This window comes from Lissotriton vulgaris, chromosome 12, assembly GCF_964263255.1.
Source record: "Lissotriton vulgaris chromosome 12, aLisVul1.2, whole genome shotgun sequence".
Lineage (NCBI taxonomy): Eukaryota > Metazoa > Chordata > Amphibia > Caudata > Salamandridae > Lissotriton > Lissotriton vulgaris.
Window position 1 is genome coordinate 4540671 of NC_141700.1, and position 20901 is coordinate 4561571.

General features: G+C 44.5%; 1 protein-coding gene across 1 annotated transcript in view; it reads right to left on the bottom strand.

Annotated features, from left to right (window-relative positions):
* EFNA2 (ephrin A2) overlaps positions 1 to 20687 on the bottom strand; it is a 218835-nt gene extending 198148 nt beyond the window's left edge. The window contains exon 1 of the mRNA XM_086946670.1: positions 20341 to 20687. Within this exon, the coding sequence (XP_086802796.1) occupies positions 20341 to 20465 (125 nt within the window). The 5' untranslated portion in view covers positions 20466 to 20687. The remainder of the gene's footprint in view (positions 1 to 20340) is intronic.
* Between the last annotated feature and the right edge of the window lie 214 nt (positions 20688 to 20901).

Sequence of the window (20901 nt, forward strand, 5' to 3'; positions counted from 1 at the left end):
ATTTATTTTAAGTAATGAATTTTATGTTATTTAATTTTTGGGTAATTTAATTCTGTAGCGGGTTGTGGGTTTATAGCGGAATAGGGTGCGAAGTAATTTAATTGTAATAAATTAAATATTTTAATTTATTTATTGGTATTTATTTTGAATTAATTGTTAATTAATTTTTAATTGCTAATTAAATAATTGTTAATTGGTAATTCAGTTGTATTAATTGATCAATTGATAATTATGTTAATTTTATTAATTTATGTTCCATAGCAGGTTGAGGGTTTATAGGGAATAGGGTGGGAAGTCATTTAATTGTAATTAATTAAATATTGTAATTTATTAATTGGTATTTATTTTGAATTAATTGTTAATTAATTTTTAATTGCAAATTAATTGTTAATTGGTAATTAATTTGTATTAATAGGCAATGAATTTGAATAATAAATATTTATTTGTATTTTTAATTGATTAATTATTATATTAAATTGGTAATTACTTTAAATTAATTTTTTAATCGTATTGATATTTAATTTATTTTTATTAATATATTAAACATTTACTTTCCCTACTGTTGCACTCACTGGAGTGGGAATAGTAATTTTTACCCCTTCGCTATCCAACGCTTTCCCTACTGTTGCACTCATTGGAGTGGGAATAGTAATTTTTACCCCTACGCTATCCAACGCTTTTCCTACTGTTGCACTCTCTGGAGTGGGAATAGTAATTTTTCCTCTACGCTATCCAGCGCCTTTGCTACTATTGCACTCTCTGGAGTGGGAATAGTAATTTTAACCTCTAACCTATCCAACGCTTTACATACTGTTGCACTCTCTGGAGTGGGAATAGTAATTTTTACCCCTACGCTATCCAACGCTTTCCCTACTGTTGCACTCACTGGAGAGGGAATAGTAATTTTGACCCCTAGGCTATTCAACACTTTTTTGTACTTACCTGTTTGTAGATAGGAATTCGATATTTTTGTATTCGATATTTTATCCTCGATATTTTTGTAATTCTCTATTAGTGTAACCAACATGATGTCAGTGATCCATTTATGATATGCAGACTGGAGATATTTACGATATGCCGACTGGAGATATTCACGATATGACGACTGGAGATCTTTGCGATATGCCGACTGGAGATATTCACCATATGCCGACCAGAGATATTCAGAATATTCCGACTGGAGATATTTACAATATGCCGACTGGAGATATTTACATTATGCCGACTGGAGATATTCACGATATGCCGACTGGAGATCTTTACGATATGCTGACTGGAGATATTCACAATATGCCGGCCAGAGATATTCAGAATATTCCGACTGGAGATATTTACGATATGCCGAATGAAGATATTTACGTTATGCTGACTGGAGATATTCACGATATGCCGACTGGAGATCTTTACGATATGCCGACTGGAGATATTCACCAAATGCCGACCAGAGATATTCAGAATATTCCGACTGGAGATATTTACAATATGCCGACTGGACATATTTATGATATGCCAACTAGAGATATTTACTTTATGCCGATTGAAGATATATGCGATATGCCGTCTGGAGATATTCACGATATGCCGGCCGGAGATATTCAGAATATGCAGACCAGAGATATATGCGATATGCCGTCTGGAGATATTCACGATATGCCGGCCGGAGATATTCAGAATATGCAGACCAGAGATATTTACGATATGCCGACTGGAGAAAGTTACGATATGCCGACTGGAGATATTTACGATATGCCAACTGGAGATATTTACAATATGCAGACTTGAGATATTTATGATGGTAACTACACAAAATATCGAATACAAAATATAGACTTACATCAATATCGAAGTAAAAATATAAAATGGACAAAATATCGAATGAACAATATATAGTCAAAAAAATATCGAATTTAAGGTAAGCAATTTAATATCGATTTTTATAAATATAGAAAGTCAAAATATCGAAGTATATAATATAGGTATTAAAAGATATCAATTTTTTTATAATTGTAATTTTTTTAAAGTGTTTTGTATGTTAGTATATGTGTGAAAAGTGTATATTTTTAGTATAATTTATTTTAAGTAATGAATTTTATGTTATTTAATTTTTGCGTAATTTAATTCTGTAGCGGGTTGTGGGTTTATAGCGCAATAGGGTGCGAAGTAATTTAATTGTAATAAATTAAATATTTTAATTTATTTATTGGTATTTATTTTGAATTAATTGTTAATTAATTTTTAATTGCTAATTAAATAATTGTTAATTGGTAATTCAGTTGTATTAATTGATCAATTGATAATTATGTTAATTTTATTAATTTATGTTCCATAGCAGGTTGAGGGTTTATAGGGAATAGGGTGGGAAGTCATTTAATTGTAATTAATTAAATATTGTAATTTATTTATTGGTATTTATTTTGAATTAATTGTTAATTAATTTTTAATTGCAAATTAATTGTTAATTGGTAATTAATTTGTATTAATAGGCAATGAATTTGAATAATAAATATTTATTTGTATTTTTAATTGATTAATTATTATATTAAATTGGTAATTACTTTAAATAAATTTTTTAATCGTATTGATATTTAATTTATTTTTATTAATATATTAAACATTTACTTTCCCTACTGTTGCACTCACTGGAGTGGGAATAGTAATTTTTACCCCTTCGCTATCCAACGCTTTCCCTACTGTTGCACTCATTGGAGTGGGAATAGTAATTTTTACCCCTACGCTATCCAACGCTTTTCCTACTGTTGCACTCTCTGGAGTGGGAATAGTAATTTTTCCTCTACGCTATCCAGCGCTTTTGCTACTATTGCACTCTCTGGAGTGGGAATAGTAATTTTAACCTCTAACCTATCCAACGCTTTACATACTGTTGCACTCTCTGGAGTGGGAATAGTAATTTTTACCCCTACGCTATCCAACGCTTTCCCTACTGTTGCACTCACTGGAGAGGGAATAGTAATTTTGACCCCTAGGCTATTCAACACTTTTTTGTACTTACCTGTTTGTAGATAGGAATTCGATATTTTTGTATTCGATATTTTATCCTCGATATTTTTGTAATTCTCTATTAGTGTAACCAACATGATGTCAGTGATCCATTTATGATATGCAGACTGGAGATATTTACGATATGCCGACTGGAGATATTCACGATATGACGACTGGAGATCTTTGCGATATGCCGACTGGAGATATTCACCATATGCCGACCAGAGATATTCAGAATATTCCGACTGGAGATATTTACAATATGCCGACTGGAGATATTTACATTATGCCGACTGGAGATATTCACGATATGCCGACTGGAGATCTTTACGATATGCTGACTGGAGATATTCACAATATGCCGGCCAGAGATATTCAGAATATTCCGACTGGAGATATTTACGATATGCCGAATGAAGATATTTACGTTATGCTGACTGGAGATATTCACGATATGCCGACTGGAGATCTTTACGATATGCCGACTGGAGATATTCACCAAATGCCGACCAGAGATATTCAGAATATTCCGACTGGAGATATTTACAATATGCCGACTGGACATATTTATGATATGCCAACTAGAGATATTTACTTTATGCCGATTGAAGATATATGCGATATGCCGTCTGGAGATATTCACGATATGCCGGCCGGAGATATTCAGAATATGCAGACCAGAGATATATGCGATATGCCGTCTGGAGATATTCACGATATGCCGGCCGGAGATATTCAGAATATGCAGACCAGAGATATTTACGATATGCCGACTGGAGAAAGTTACGATATGCCGACTGGAGATATTTACGATATGCCAACTGGAGATATTTACAATATGCAGACTTGAGATATTTATGATGGTAACTACACAAAATATCGAATACAAAATATAGACTTACATCAATATCGAAGTAAAAATATAAAATGGACAAAATATCGAATGAACAATATATAGTCAAAAAAATATCGAATTTAAGGTAAGCAATTTAATATCGATTTTTATAAATATAGAAAGTCAAAATATCGAAGTATATAATATAGGTATTAAAAGATATCAATTTATTTATAATTGTAATTTTTTTAAAGTGTTTTGTATGTTAGTATATGTGTGAAAAGTGTATATTTTTAGTATAATTTATTTTAAGTAATGAATTTTATGTTATTTAATTTTTGCGTAATTTAATTCTGTAGCGGGTTGTGGGTTTATAGCGGAATAGGGTGTGAAGTAATTTAATTGTAATAAATTAAATATTTTAATTTATTTATTGGTATTTATTTTGAATTAATTGTTAATTAATTTTTAATTGCTAATTAAATAATTGTTAATTGGTAATTCAGTTGTATTAATTGATCAATTGATAATTATGTTAATTTTATTAATTTATGTTGCATAGCAGGTTGAGGGTTTATAGGGAATAGGGTGGGAAGTCATTTAATTGTAATTAATTAAATATTTTAATGTATTTATTGGTATTTATTTTGAATTAATTGTTAATTAATTTTTAATTGCGAATTAATTGTTAATTGTTAATTAATTTGTATTAATAGGCAATGAATTTGAATAATTAATATTTATTTGTATTTTTAATTGATTAATTATCATATTAAATTGGTAATTACTTTAAATTAAATTTTTAATCGTATTGATATTTAATTTATTTTTATTAATATATTAAACATTTACTTTCCCTACTGTTGCACTCACTGGAGTGGGAATAGTAAATGTTACCCTCCCGCTATCCAACGCTTTCCCTACTGTTGCACTCATTGGAGTGGGAATAGTAATTTTTACCCCTACGCTATCCAACGCTTTTCCTACTGTTGCAGTCTCTGGAGTGGGAATAGTAATTTTTACCCCTACGCTATCCAACGCTTTTCCTACTGTTGCACTCACTGGAGTGGGAATAGTAATTTTTACCCCTTCGCTATCCAACGCTTTCCCTACTGTTGCACTCATTGGAGTGGGAATAGTAATTTTTACCCCTACGCTATCCAACGCTTTTCCTACTGTTGCAGTCTCTGGAGTGGGAATAGTAATTTTTCCCCTACGCTATCCAGCGCCTTCGCTACTATTGCACTCTCTGGAGTGGGAATAGTAATTTTAACCTCTAACCTATCCAACGCTTTCCCTTCTGTTGCACTCACTGGAGTGGGAATAGTAATTTTTACCTCTATGCTATCCAACGCTTTCCCTTCTGTTGCACTCACTGGAGTGGGAATAGTAATTTTGACCCCTAGGCTATTCAACACTTTTTTGTACTTACCTGTTTGTAGATAGGAATTCGATATTTTTGTATTCGATATTTTATCCTCGATATTTTTGTAATTCTCTATTAGTGTAACCAACATGATGTCAGTGATCCATTTATGATATGCAGACTGGAGATATTTACGATATGCCGACTGGAGATATTCACGATATGCCGACTGGAGATCTTTACGATATGCTGACTGGAGATATTCACAATATGCCAGCCAGAGATATTCAGAATATTCCGACTGGAGATATTTACGATATGCCGACTGGAGATATTCACCAAATGCCGACCAGAGATATTCAGAATATTCCGACTGGAGATATTTACAATATGCCGACTGGAGATATTTACGTTATGCCGACTGGAGATATTCACGATATGCCGACTGGAGATCTTTACGATATGCTGACTGGAGATATTCACAATATGCCGGCCAGAGATATTCAGAATATTCCGACTGGAGATATTTACGATATGCCGAATGAAGATATTTATGTTATGCTGACTGGAGATATTCACGATATGCCGACTGGAGATCTTTACGATATGCCGACTGGAGATATTCACCAAATGCCGACCAGAGATATTCTGAATATTCCGACTGGAGATATTTACAATATGCCGACTGGACATATTTATGATATGCCGTCTAGAGATATTTACAATAAGCCGACTGGAGATATTTACGATAAGCCGACTGGAGATATTCACAACATGCCGACCGGAGATATTTACGATATGCCGAGTGGAGATATTCACGATATGGCGACTGGAGATATCGACGATATGCCGACTGGAGATATTCACGATATGCCAACTGGAGATATTGATGATATGCCGGCTGGCGATATTCACAATATGCCGGCCAGAGATATTCAGAATATTCCGACTGGAGATATTTACTATATGCCGACTGGAGATATTTACGTTATGCCGACTGGAGATATTCACGATATGCCGACTGGAGATCTTTACGATATGCTGACTGGAGATATTCACAATATGCCGGCCAGAGATATTCAGAATATTCCGACTGGAGATATTTACTATATGCCGACTGGAGATACTCATGATATGCCGACTGGAGATATTCACAAATTGCCGACTGGAGATATTCACAATGTGCAGACTGGAGATATTCACGATATGCCGACTGGAGATATTCATGATATGCCTGCCAGAGATATTCAGAATATGCCCACTGGAGATATTCACGATATGCCAGCCAGAGATATTCAGAATAAATAGACCAGAGATATTTACGATATGCCGACTGGAGATATTTACGATATGCTGACTGGAGATATTCACGATATGCCGACTGGAGATATTTACGATATGCGAACTGGAGATATTTAAGATATGCCGACGGGAGATATTCAAGATATGCCGACTGGAGATATTCATGATATGCCTGCCAGAGATATTCAGAATATGCCGACTGGAGATATTCACGATATGCCAGCCAGAGATATTCAGAATATATAGACCAGAGATATTTACGATATGCCGACTGGAGATATTTACGATATGCTGACTGGAGATATTCACAATATGCAGACTGGAGATATTTCCGATATGCGAACTGGAGATATTTAAGATATGCCGACTGGAGATATTCACGATATGCCGACTGGAGATATTCACGATATGCCGACTGGAGATATTTACAATAAGCCGACTGGAGATATTTACGATAAGACGACTGGAGATATTCACAACATGCCGACCGGAGATATTCACGATATGGCGACTGGAGATATCGACGATATGCCGACTGGAGATATTCACGATATGCCAACTGGAGATATTGACGATATGCCGGCTGGCGATATTCACGATATGCCGACTGGAGGTATTCACGATATACCGCCTGGAGATATTCACGATATGCCGACTGGAGATATTTACGATATACCGGCTGGAGATATTCACGATATGCCGACTGGAGATATTTACGATATGCCAACTGGAGATATTTACGATATGCCGACTGGAGATATTCATGATATGCCAACTGGAGATATTTACGATATGCCGACTGGAGATATTCACAATATGCCGACTGGAGATATTCATGATATGCTGACTGGAAATATTTACGATATGCCGACCAGGGATATTCAGAATATGCAGACTGAACATATTCAGCACTCTATTCCGTTTTTAAGTGGATCCTCAAAGAACCAACAAATAAGAGATCAGCATGCGGTGCATGTGTATTGAATCCATCTCTGGAGGCCTCACCTGAAGTATTGAGTCCAGGTCAGAAGGACCCATATGAAGTTCATTTGGAGAGACAGCTCTGTCGCTCACACTCGTAAATGGAATAACGGAGGAAGAGGGCTGTATGAAGGACATTGTGGGGAAGAGGTGCCAGGCTTCTTCTCTAGATCCCGGCAGATGGGCAGTATGGGGCAGTATCAGCGATGACGTCACTGTCCTGGATCCCGGGACACCTCTTGCGAGTTTGCAAGACTGTCCCTTTGTTTCTGGTGCATCCCAGTGACAGCGGCAGGAGAGCATTGATGTCTGTCTCGAGTGTCAGAGAGTGAAGGTTAAAGAGAGTCTCTGAGTGTCCGTCAGTCACTCAATATAGAGTAAACGACACACACACTGTCCCTTCCAAGCCGGCCCATCTGGCAGCATTGAACTGCCCAAGAAGCCAGTCCAGCAGAGGGCGCAGTGGGGTTATGGCCACCTCATCCTGCCCTGGAAGCAGCCCCCCAGCTTGCAGCCCACCGGAGGGATGTCAGAGTACCAGAATGGCTGACAAGTCCAGTCCTGAGCAGAAGGGATGGCCAGGTCAGTTTAGACGAGCCTCTTTGGCTTGTGGCAGCTGTGGGGTGATATATACACCTAACAAGTGGTTCAAGAGGCAAATTGCTTTGAGCATACACTATAACACATAAATCCCAAATCAAACAATTGAGCAAAAATGAAAAAAGAAAAGTAAATAAGAGAAGAAGCCCCTTACACAAAAAATGTTTTATATATCAAAAATGATGGGTTATTTAATACATATAGTAAAATCAGTTAAGACAATTACAGTTAAGACAATTACGCTCACGACAAAGTGCTGGTATACAAACAATACATATCACAAACCAGACAGGTGGCAAACGAAGAAATACACATTACAATAAAGGAACAACATATACAAAGATAATGTGTCCTCCTACAATTTTTAGCCACATAAGCGTCAACGGCGTTTCGACCATTGTACAATTACACGGTCATCATCAGGACTCTGATTTCCCTTGAGCGTCACAAGCAGTTCTGTTTAAAAACAATCCAACCGTCTTTCAATTGAGTTGGCCCACAAGAAATTTTAAGATTAAAATAGCGGCGAGTGTTACTTCAACTCGTCTCAATATAGTATTTGCAGTTAATTCCATCTATCCATTACACTGGGGGATAGATTCGGTAGGCACCTCACTAAGATACTTCCGGTGATAGTCCACGCGCAGGTTCATGTCCAGAGTGCAGGCGCCAGATCTGCAGAAGCCAAGCTCTGCACCCTTCTCACCCAATCAGCAGCGGAGACTCTTTCAAACGCCACGGACCAGCCATCCAATGAGAGAGCATCTCTATGGGCGTCCTGCCCTGGCGAGCTCAGACGAACGGCCTGGAGGTGGGACGGGCGTGGATTGCAGCTTCGTCCAGACCGCAAAACACGTTTGGGGCATATTTACAAGCCACTTGAGCCATTCCCATGTTAAAACTAACGCAAAAGTGACGCAGGGGGCTTGTAATAAGCCCCTTCATATTCACACATAGAGGATGCAGGGAGCAGGTGAGGGCCGCTGGAGCGGTCCACTAGAACCGCGGGCAGGGGGTGATGGAGGAGTTAGTGGGGAAGAGGGTGTGGGAAGGAGAGGAGAAGCCGCACACGAGGGCGAGAGCAATGTTATGTTGTGTTGATTTGTATAGCGCGCGGGTGTGTGGGTGTGTGGTCCCCGAGGTGCTGATGCAAAGAGCCAAGTCTAGCTTCCGGCGGAGCTCAGGAAGTGAGCAGGCCGCCCTGATGTGTGGAGGGGGGCCGTCCCATGCCTTGGGGGTGATGTACAAGAGGGAGTGACCTCCAGTTTTGCTTTTGTGGATGCGGGGAATGTGTATGAGTGTGGCAGAGCCTAGGTGTTTGGTGGGTTGGATAACAGTATTTGGCTGTTCAGGTATTCTGGCCCTGTGTTGTGTAGGGCTTTGTATGTGTGCGTGAGAAGGTTGAGATGGCAGCGCTTGTGCGCATGGGGGCAGCGGAGAAGACACAATAGAGAGAACAACACAGAGCACAATGACAGAAGGGGAAGTACACAAGAATGGGTACAGCACACATGAGAGCAACAGATAGGAGGAGTAGAAACCCATGAGGGAGAGAGCAAACTGGAGAGCAGATTGGGAGAAAAGGCGCTTGAGAGCGAGCACGCAGCCGGCCAGGGAAAGAACAACATGGGGGTAAGTATTGGGTGGAAGAAAAGCACACAAGGAAGAGAGCTGGAAAACACATGCGCTTTCATGGAGTGCTAAATTAAAAAGAAAAAAGTAATTCCTTAAAAGCGAGCAGTGGAGGAATACTAGTCAACCAATCATAAAGAGGGCATGCTCCAGGTGAGGGACAAACACAAGAAGCAAATGAGATTGACAACAGAGGCAACCAATGGGAGGGTTGTGAGCCCACCAAGAACACAATAGGTAGTCTGTAGCACTGTCTAGTAGGAGAGACCAGAAAAGATGCTCCAAGAAACGGATCAATCGCTGCGCGGGTCTTATCTACTGTCACATATGTGTCCTGCGTGACACTACAGCCAACACACTACAGCTGATATACAAGTGCTAACACACTGCAGCAATGGTTAGAGCGGCAGACCCTGATGCAGAGGTCTGGCCCGGGACCAGGGTTCAATTCCCTGCCTCGGCGGGTCTTGGGCTCAAAATTCCACGGACTTGATAATTCTCGCCTCGGTGCCTATTCCAATCATGGAGTCCCACTCTGCAACTCTGGGCAATAGCTTGCTTAATCTCCACAACGGCCCCCACAACGCTAAGGATGCCTGGCCTCCACCTTGGAGGTGCCCAGGAGTGGACGCCTCACAGGGAAAGCCAGGATGGGTTCCACAGCGGTATTCGTACAAGCGCCTTGAGACCCTTGCGGGTGAGTAGCGCGCTATACAAGTATCAATTTATATTTACATTACATTTACTGCAGCTGATATACGAGTGCTGATACAACACAGCCAACACGCTGCATCCGACACACTGCATTGTACTGTATTCCATTGTTATCTATATAGTGCTATTCATCACCCCTGTGGCAGTTAACGCGCGTTATATCCACACATTCCATTCCATACGTTGTACTCCAGCCGCACAGCTCGTCTGCCTCACTGCAGCGACGCCTCACCCAGCACACTACATCTGTCCTGCTACAGATGACACACCCAAGCCAACACTCCACAAACGACACACTACAGCAGACATACAGCGGTGGACAAACTACTCTACAGAGGACAACACAGCGGACACCCTAACAGAGGCACTACAGCGGATAAATGCAACCAGCACGGTGTATCAGACACACAGTTTCATCACACTACAGCCAGAACACTACTTACGTTCAACACTACATCTGGAATATTACAATCACAGGGCGCTTACTATAACTGTATCAGGAGCACAGCATCTGACACGACACACAAGCAGCGGCACACTAAAGCCGAGACACTATATCCAGAAACCAACAGCCAACACACCGAATCCAACACAACAGCCGAAGCGCAGCAGCGGACACGTCGTATCCAGCGCTCTGCAGCGGACACTAAAGGGGACACAACTAAAGATCCAACGATCACATTCAACACACTGCAGCTGACGTGCTAGAGTGTGCGCACTACACCCGAAACACAACAACAACATTCTTCACCTGCCTCCCTCGCCCACACTCTACACCAGGGGTCTTCAAACTGTGGGGCGCGACCCCCAGGGGGGCCGTGGAGCGATGCAAAGGGGGTCGCGCCTTCACAGTGTCACTTCTGCCCTGGGCTCCAGGGCTTCAGCCCCCCTCCTCCCCCATCCTGTGTCTCAGCCCGGCCCGGGCTGCTGCAGAGCAACTCGCGCTCCTGGGGCCTCGGCTGGGCAGTGTCTGGAGTCTTATCTCCGCCCGAGTTTTTCACAGGTCTTTAAAGACCATTTGCATATTTACATGCCTTTGTTAACTGATTACCAAAGGTTAGTTTTTTATGGTTCCAGGGCCCAGGGGGTACTGGAACCATAAAAAAACTAAGCTTTGGTAATCGGTTAACAAAGGCATGTAAATATGCTAATGGTCTTTAAAGACCTGCTGAAGCGTTTGAAGAGCAGCGCCTTTCTTTTTTTTAAACACAGAACAGCCACCTTACAAGCAGTGATGGGTGGGGAAGGCATAGCGAGGCGCCGAAGCTAAACACGCTCAAATTAAACTATGCTTTAGGGGAGATGGCGTTAAATTGACCAGCAGGAAGTGGTGGTGAGGGGATGGCTAGGAGCAGACCAAGAAATGCGATTTCGGGGGATAGTTTTTTAAAGAAGAAATGACTGCATGTATTTCTGCATTCTAAATGAAGATCGAGTTTGGGGTGAAACAAAAGTGCACATGATCTATGAGTGGAAACTCAGGAAGTGATATCACAGTCTGTTTATGTACCACTAATGCTTGTTGATTGAATCCTGCATTGGAGCCATCCACAGCCTGCATGCGTGGGGGCGAAGTGTTAATAAATGAGTGGCACACATTGACTCCAGCTGTGCGGCGACCGCTGTTATCTGAGAGCTGAAAAGTGCCTCACCTGCATTGGGAATTAAGTTCTATCATGATCGCTTTTAAGACGGCAGACACTCATTAAATGTGATCCCCCTGGTCCCCCACTCTGCCTATTCCTTACATTTGTATTTTTACACTTCCTGCTGTAGTGTGAGAATGCATTTAATGAAAAGAAATATAAAGTTGGGTTGCCAAAAGAAACATCCCTGCTATGTGTTGTTTAAAGATCCTGCAGAGACCTGCTCTTGACACTAAATTGAGTTATAAATAAAAAAGTATGTATTAGTTATGTGACTTTTCTGTCTTTATTCTCTTTAATTATTAGTCATGGATCATTGAGGCATCCCTAGAACACAATTAAAAGTGCTTTCTATTTATATTTGCTGTTCTAAGTATTCACAGATAAGTGAAAAAAATACAGCTGTAGGTGACTGTTTACTTCTGGGCCATCAAAATAATGAGCTGGTAACCCTAATCATTAGCCTGGAAGTTTGTTGCAGGATCAGCACATTCTTTATTTCCTCCACCCTCGAACCCTGATTAATGCCATTATAGCAATAGTTTAACTTGTATCTGAAACCCTACGCTTCAAGTTTCTGGGAATGCACCCTGCTTTTAGACTACTCACTTCCATTCTCGCCTTCACTTTCACGTTCACCTGCACTCCCAGCGATCACAATACACTCACACTGATCACAATGCACTCACACTGATCGCCATGCACTCACATCATTCACTCGCTCACCCTGCACTCACACCAATCACCATGCACTCACACCAATCACCCGCTCACTCTGCTCTCATAGTGATCACTGCACTAAAAATTCGCTTGCATTGTTCACTCTGTACCTCACCCTGCAGTCACACGAGCACACTTCTTACCCTGCACTCATGTGACACTTCTCTCACCTGTCCCCCCTTACTGCTCAATCTGTAGCTAACTCAAACAAGGCCATCACTAACCATGCACTAATTTGTCCCACTCTGCACTTACCGCTGAACCCAAATTCATATGGTCACCTCACTCACCCTGCAGTCACTCCTTTTACCCTACTCTCACACTGTTGCATTGCTCACCGTGCAGTCACATGGGCCCTCTTGTCACCCACACAGTGCAGAAGGTTAAAGTGCCTGGTACAAAGAAGATGTACCATGCACATCACAGAACTGAGTGCGAGTAAACTATGAGTAGCGCTATAAAAAAATGAAATGTTTGTCAGACAGGTGCTATAGAGAGATGAGGTGTATTGTTGGTGAGTGGTAGTGAGGGAATTCATGGAGAAGGTGGAAAGACTGTTGCACCGTATGCTAACAGTGCTTGGACAAGCCCTGGCTGGGAGTGTTAAGCCCCCCCCCCCCCCTGAATTTCGGGTCTAGTGGATACCCTGCTTCTGCTTATTATTTACATTGTAGTGCGCTACTGTTACCAAAAGGTGTCCTGGGGCTAATAACCATCTGCCTGCAATGTGAGAGAGGGATCCGGGGCCGGGAGAGGAGAGAAGAGAGGGATGGAAGGAAGGGGGTGAGAGGAAAGGGGCATTGGTAAACTGCTTAACTCTGCACAAGACCGCCACGGTTTGAATGCACCCTTGCTGCTCCCGGCCATGGCCAGGTGAGCTTCTAATGTGGCAGCGCGTATTCCTGCGGATTGGGAGGCCCTTCACAGAGGTTGACTAGACATCTTTCTGATGTTAATTGCTGTATTTTGGTTATAAACTGGTACTTGTGGGGTGAAATCTTTCCTCAGTATTACTGTGTTTAAAAATATTCTAAATAATAAAGCAATGCTACCCCAAAATATGCAGCATCACAGAACATTATTTACATTTTCTACTCACACAATTTAGTCAAGCCTGTCGCATAATTTGGTCCTCACCATCCTCACAACCTAGACGTTTAGAAATTTTTGTCAGGAGGGGGTCCTTACGCTTGAAAATGTTGACAGGGGGGTCTCGGCATCCAAAAGTTTGAAGACCTCTGCTCTACACCTTAGATACTACCGTTTACACACTACAGACTGACACTACGGCCAGTTAACACTCTCACTGTCACAGTACAGATGATATCCTACAACTAACACACTACACAGTATATCTGTCACAGAATACACGACACACTACCGTCGACACCGTATATCCGACACACTACATCCCACACACTTCCGCCGCCACACAATATCAAAGAGACACTACAGGCGACACACTTCAGCCAAGACGGGGTCTCTGACTGACTACATCTGACATACTACACAAAACAGACACACTACTCCCAGCCCCGTAAGCACCGCCAGTAGGCATGGCACAGCCTGTGGACTCCACAGCGGCCGCCTTTGCACCCCCACGGCCCCTACACACACACCTGCTGCCCGGGGGGCTTCGAACCTACGAGCGGCTCCAAGACCGGGGAGCTCTGCCCTGAGACCCCGCGCCACAGCGCCCATCAAGGATGAAGAGCAGGGACAGCCCTCACCATAATGCCATATTTATAAAATTCCTTCAACAAACCAACATGATTTTCTTTCAATAATCGCTTTTTCGGGGCTTACGACGGTCTCAAAGTGGATATTTTCTCAAAAGGGAGAGTGTAATATTTCGGGCCACGACGCACCCAGGAGGCTTTGCCATTTGTGAAGTTGAAGGGCGCGTCGTGAACCGAGAAGAAGCCATTCATTCCGAAATGTGGATTTATGAGGCTGGCTCCATCACGGCAAGCAGGAATCTAAAGTGAGCAACGGACGGCTTGAACAAACGGAATTTAATAAATGTTGAAGAAGAAATAAAAAGTAATATCAACGACTGAACTTGATTTCCATCGTTCGGATTTGTGGGGTGGGCAGGTGCGCCCACTCACCCCGCATTAACCCCTCAGATGCCGCGTGTACACTCTGGGCCGGTGTTTCATGCCAGTGCGATGGGACCACGAGGTTGAGTCGCGTCGCCATGAAGCGCCAACCAGGAGAGCATACGAGGAACAGTGCATTTAATGAACGAAACCATAGGGATTCTGTGCAAAAGCCTTGATAAGTCAGTTTATTGGACACAACACGTGTTGTCCAGAAAATAAATCCTGGGTGAGCCAATTAAAATAATTTATTGCAATAAAACAGCGCTCACCGCCTGAGACAGCGAGGTCACGGAGAAGGAAGACGATATTTCACCTTGGCTCCGGCTCAATATTCCCTTTGAATTTTGTGATATCGATGAAGGAGCGAGCACTCTCTGAGCACAGACCGCACAGAAGTTAATCACAGCATTGAACACAATGAGTATTACCAATACTGACAACCTTCATCGACAGAGATCGTACTCTGAAGTTACCCATAACGAAGGAAAAGACCAATGCTCCAAGTCTTCATCGAGAGATCATAAACACTGAAGCGATCAATGACGAAGGGCACAGTCAATACTCCTAGTCTTCATCAAGAGATCATACACACTGAAGCGATCAATGACGAAGGGCACGGCCAATACTCCTAGTCTTCATCAAGAGATCATACACACAAGCAATCAATGACGAAGGGCACGGCCAATACTCCTAGTCTTCATCAAGAGATCATACACACAAGCAATCAATGACGAAGGGCACGGCCAATACTCCTAGTCTTCATCAAGAGATCATACACACAAGCAATCAATGATGAAGGGCACGGCCAATACTCCTAGTCTTCATCAAGAGATCATACACACAAGCAATCAATGAAGAAGGGCAAGGCCAATGCTCCTAGTCTTCATTGAGAGATCAAACACACAAGCAATCGATGACGAAGGGCACGGCCAATACTCCTAGTCTTCATTGAGAGATCAAACACACAAGCAATCGATGATGAAGGGCACGGCCAATACTCCTAGGCTTCATTGAAAGATCAAACACACAAGCAATCGATGACGAAGGGCACGGCCAATACTCCTAGTCTTCATTGAGAGATCATACACACAAGCAATCGATGACGAAGGGCAAGGCCAATGCTCCTAGTCTTCATCGAGAGATCATACACACAAGCAATCGATGACGAAGGGCATGGCCAATACTTCTAGTCTTCATCGAGAGATCTTACACACTGACACGATTGATGATGAAGGGCACGGCCAATGCTCCTATTCTTAATCGAGAGATCTTACACACAAGCAATCGATGATAAAGGGCACGGCCAATACTCCTAGTCTTCATCGAGAGATCTTACACACTGACGCGATTGATGATGAAGGGCACGGCCAATACTCCTAGTCTTAATCGAGAGATCATACACACAAGCAATCGATGACGAAGGGTACGGCCAATACTCCTAGTCTTCATCAAGAGATCATACACACTGAAGCGATCGATGACGAAGGGCCAATACTACCAGTCTTCATCGAAAGAGTAATCGATGATGTAGGTCATTCCCAATATTACTAGACTTTATTGAGAGACATCAATGCAGAAACTTTATTGATGATGATGGGTGTGGCCAATATTGCCCCTTTGTAGCACTATATAAAATAAAAAATAAATAAACATTGCAAAACACAAAAAAAGTTGACTGAAAAAGAGCATGGTGGGGCACTGTCTAGCTTCATCCGCACAGAATGCACAAAAGAAAGTTGGCCACAGTGGTGAAGATTGTGATAACATCCAACCAATGTTCACCAGCACAACACACAGGCACTAAAGCTGACAGCGAGGACGAAGAGCATGAGGAAACATCACCGCTCTTCAGACGCATCACTTCAACAGAAGAGCCGGTACTCGCGACAGTGGACTACCACAAACAAGAGCGAAAAGTGATGAAGCGCGTCTTCACTGGCGTGGCATCCACACAGGAAGTTTCACCTTTATAATGAAGGCCACGATGACCCTCTATCACTCCCCAGTGGCACAATCCGAAGACACTTCAGCTGTCAGTGCAGATAAAGAGCTCACGAGATATCGATGAAGTGCCCAAGACGCTGAGCACTGAGGCAAGGGCACTGAGGCTTGTCCATCGGCTTGTCCGATCACACCTTCCCCATCCACACGGGTTGTACACAGCTCACCAGAAGGCTGTGGTAAAGACGTGAGACAGTGGCACAGCCTGTAGACACTGGCACACTGACGCCTACGTTGGCACCCTGCCAGGCTGTTCTAGAACATTCCCCAGACACTCAAGTTGACTTTGATGATGAAAGAACAATCATCATCCAGGACAAACACCAAGGTGGGCTGTGATGGCAAAGATGATGACCAACACCATGACCTTCCCCTGCGATGATCACAAGCATGGTGCAAACCACCGGTCTTCACCTACGTAGATCACAAGCATGGTGCAAACCACCGGTCTTCACCTGCGATGATCACAAGCATGGTGCAAACCAATGGGCTCAACCTTCGTCGATCACAAGCAAGGGGCAAACCACCAATCTTCACTTGCGAAGATCACATGCATGGTGCAAACCACCGGTCTTCACCTGCGATGATCACAAGCATGGTGCAAACCACCGGTCTTCTCCTGCGATGATCACAAGCATGGTGCAAACCATCAGTCTTCGCCTGCGATGATCACAAGCATGGTACAAACCACCGGTCTTCACCTGCGATGATCACAAGCATGGTGCAAACCACCGGTCTTCACCTGTGGTGATGACAAGCATGATGCAAACCACCGGTCTTCACCTGCGATGATCACAAGCATGGTGCAAACCACCGGTCTTCACCTGCGATGATCACAAGCATGGTGCAAACCACCGGTCTTCACCTGTGGTGATGACAAGCATGATGCAAACCACCGGTCTTCACCTGCGTAGATCACAAGCATGGTGCAAACCATCTGTCTTCACCTGCGATGATCACAAGCATGGTGCAAACCATCGGTCTTCGCCTGCGATGATCACAAGCATGGTGCAAACCACCGGTCTTCGCCTGCGATGATCACAAGCATTGTGCAAACCACCGGCCTTCACCTGCAATGATCACAAGCATGGTGCAAACCATCGGTCTTCACCTGCAATGATCACAAGCATGGTGTAAACCATCGGTCTTCACCTGCTTAGATCACAAGCATGGTGCAAACCACCGGTCTTCACCTGCGATGATCACAAGCATGGTACAAACCACCGGTCTTCACCTGCGTAGATCACAAGCATGGTACAAACCACCGGTCTTCACCTGCGTAGATCACAAGTATGGTGCAACCCATCGATCTTCACCTACGTAGATCACAAGCATGGTGCAAACCATCGGTCTTCACCTGCGATGATCACAAGCATGGTACAAACCACCGGTCTTCACCTGCGATGATCACAAGCATGGTACAAACCACCGGTCTTCACCTGCGTAGATCACAAGCATGGTAAAACCACCGGTCTTCACCTGCTTAGATCACAAGCATGGTGCAACCCATCGATCTTCACCTACGTAGATCACAAGCATGGTGCAAACCATCGGTCTTCACCTGCGATGATCACAAGCATGGTACAAACCACCGGTCTTCACCTGCGATGATCACAAGCATGGTGCAAACCACCGGTCTTCACCTGCGTAGATCACAAGCATGATGCAAACCACCGGCCTTCACCTGCGATGATCACACGTATGGTGCAAACCACCGGCCTTCACCTGCGATGATCACACGTATGGTGCAAACCACCGGTCTTCACCTGCGATGATCACAAGCATGGTGCAAACCATCGGTCTTCACCTGCGTAGATCACAAGCATGATGCAAACGACTGGTCTTCCCCTACGTAGATCACAAGCATGGTGCAAACCGCCGGTCTTTACCTGCGATGATCACAAGCATGGTGCAAACCACTGGTCTTCACCTGCGATGATCACAAGCATGGTGCAAACCGCCGGTCTTTACCTGCGATGATCACAAGCATGGTGCAAACCATCGGTCTTCACCTGCGTAGATCACAAGCATGGTGCAAACCACCAGTCTTCATCTGCGATGATCACAAGCATGGTGCAAACCACCGGTCTTCACCTACATAGATCACAAGCATGGTGCAAACCACCGGTCTTCACCTGCGATGATCACAAGCATGGTGCAAACCACCGGTCTTCACCTGCGATGATCACAAACATGGTGTAAACCATCGGTCTTCACCTGCGATGGTCACAAGCATGGTGCAAACCACCGGTCTTCACCTGCGATGATCACAAGCATGGTGCAAACCATCGGTCTTCACCTGCGATGGTCACAAGCATGGTGCAAACCACTGGGCTCAACCTGTGGTGATCACAAGCATGGTGAAAGCCATCGGTCTTCGCCGGCGTAGATCACAAGTATGGTGCAAACCTTCAGTCTTCACCTGCGTAGATCACAAGCATGGTGCAAACCTTCGGTCTTCACCTGCGTAGATCACAAGCATGGTGCGAACCATCGGTCCTCACCTGCATAGATCACAAGCATGGTGAAAACCATCGGTCTTCACCTGCGATGGTCACAAGCATGGTGCAAACCACTGGGCTCAACCTGTGGTGATCACAAGCATGGTGAAAGCCATCGGTCTTCGCCAGCGTAGATCACAAGTATGGTGCAAACCTTCGGTCTTCACCTGCGTAGATCACAAGCATGGTGCAAACCTTCGGTCTTCACCTGCGTAGATCACAAGCATGGTGCGAACCATCGGTCCTCACCTGCGTAGATCACAAGCATGGTGAAAACCATCGGTCTTCACCTGCGTAGATCACAAGCATGGTGCAAACCATCGGTCTTCACCTGCGATGGTCACAAGCATGGTGCAAACCACTGGGCTCAACCTGTGGTGATCACAAGCATGGTGAAAGCCATCAGTCTTCGCCGGCTTAGATCACAAGCATGGTGCAAACCACCAGTCTTGGCCGTGAGCGCCAGCACACCATCCATAAGGAGAGGATTCCCGGTGACCATCAGCGCTGCAAGTGTCTTGGCAGTAAGCAGAGTAGGACTGGCAGGATGGCGAGCACAGACCCTCCAGGGCCCGTCTCCCTCTGGGGGGCTACAGCTCTGGTGGACTGCGTGACCCCCAGAACTCACCTGTAGAAACTTCTTTAAGCCCCCCTGCAACACAGGGGCCCTCCCACAATGCCCTGGGCCCCTCAAAGCCAGTCCCAGCACCCCTCAGAGCCTGTCCCAGCACCCCTCGAAGCCTGTCCCAGCACCCCTCGGAGCCTGTCCCAGCACCCCTCGGAGACTGTCCCAGCACCCCTCGGAGACTGTCCCCGCACCCCTCGGAGCCTGTCCCAGCACCCCTCGGAGCCTGTCCCAGCACCCCTGGAAGCCTGTCCCAGCACCCCTCGGAGTCTGTCCCTATACCCCCCCCACCCCCTTCCCCCCTGCACATACCTGGGGTTGCTGCGGTTCCAGTACACCGCGTACCGGTCCGAGACGAGCTTGCTGGGGTCGTCCGTCCAGACGGAGGCCCAGAGCAGGACCCCCAGCAGCAGCACGAGGGGCTGGGGCCGCTCCATGCCAGGCGGGGGCTTCAAGGCGGGCTGGGCTCCATGGGCACCCTGCGGCGGGGGGCTCCGCTGCCGTCCGCGCCCATCAGAGCCCCTCGGGGGGTCCACGGCTCTGCTCCAAGTACGGGGGTCCGTGGGAGGGGATCAGACCGCTGCCCCTGTCCGGGAGGGGGCTCAGTCCGGGAAGGGGCACTGCCACTGACTTCCTGCAGCTGGGCATGGGTGGGCACCTTCACTCTATCGTGCACTCTCTACCTGCGCCCCCACCCCTCCACAGTGACCCCCCACCCTCGGTGCACCATGGCCTGACTCTGCCTCTTACTTCTGCCCCCTCCTTTCTGCACCCTGCCCCCCTCTGAACTTTCCCTTTCAGTGCACCCTCTGCAAAAGCGCCCCCTCACCAGCCGAGACACCCCTCACCTGCTCTGCACCCCCCTACTGTAAC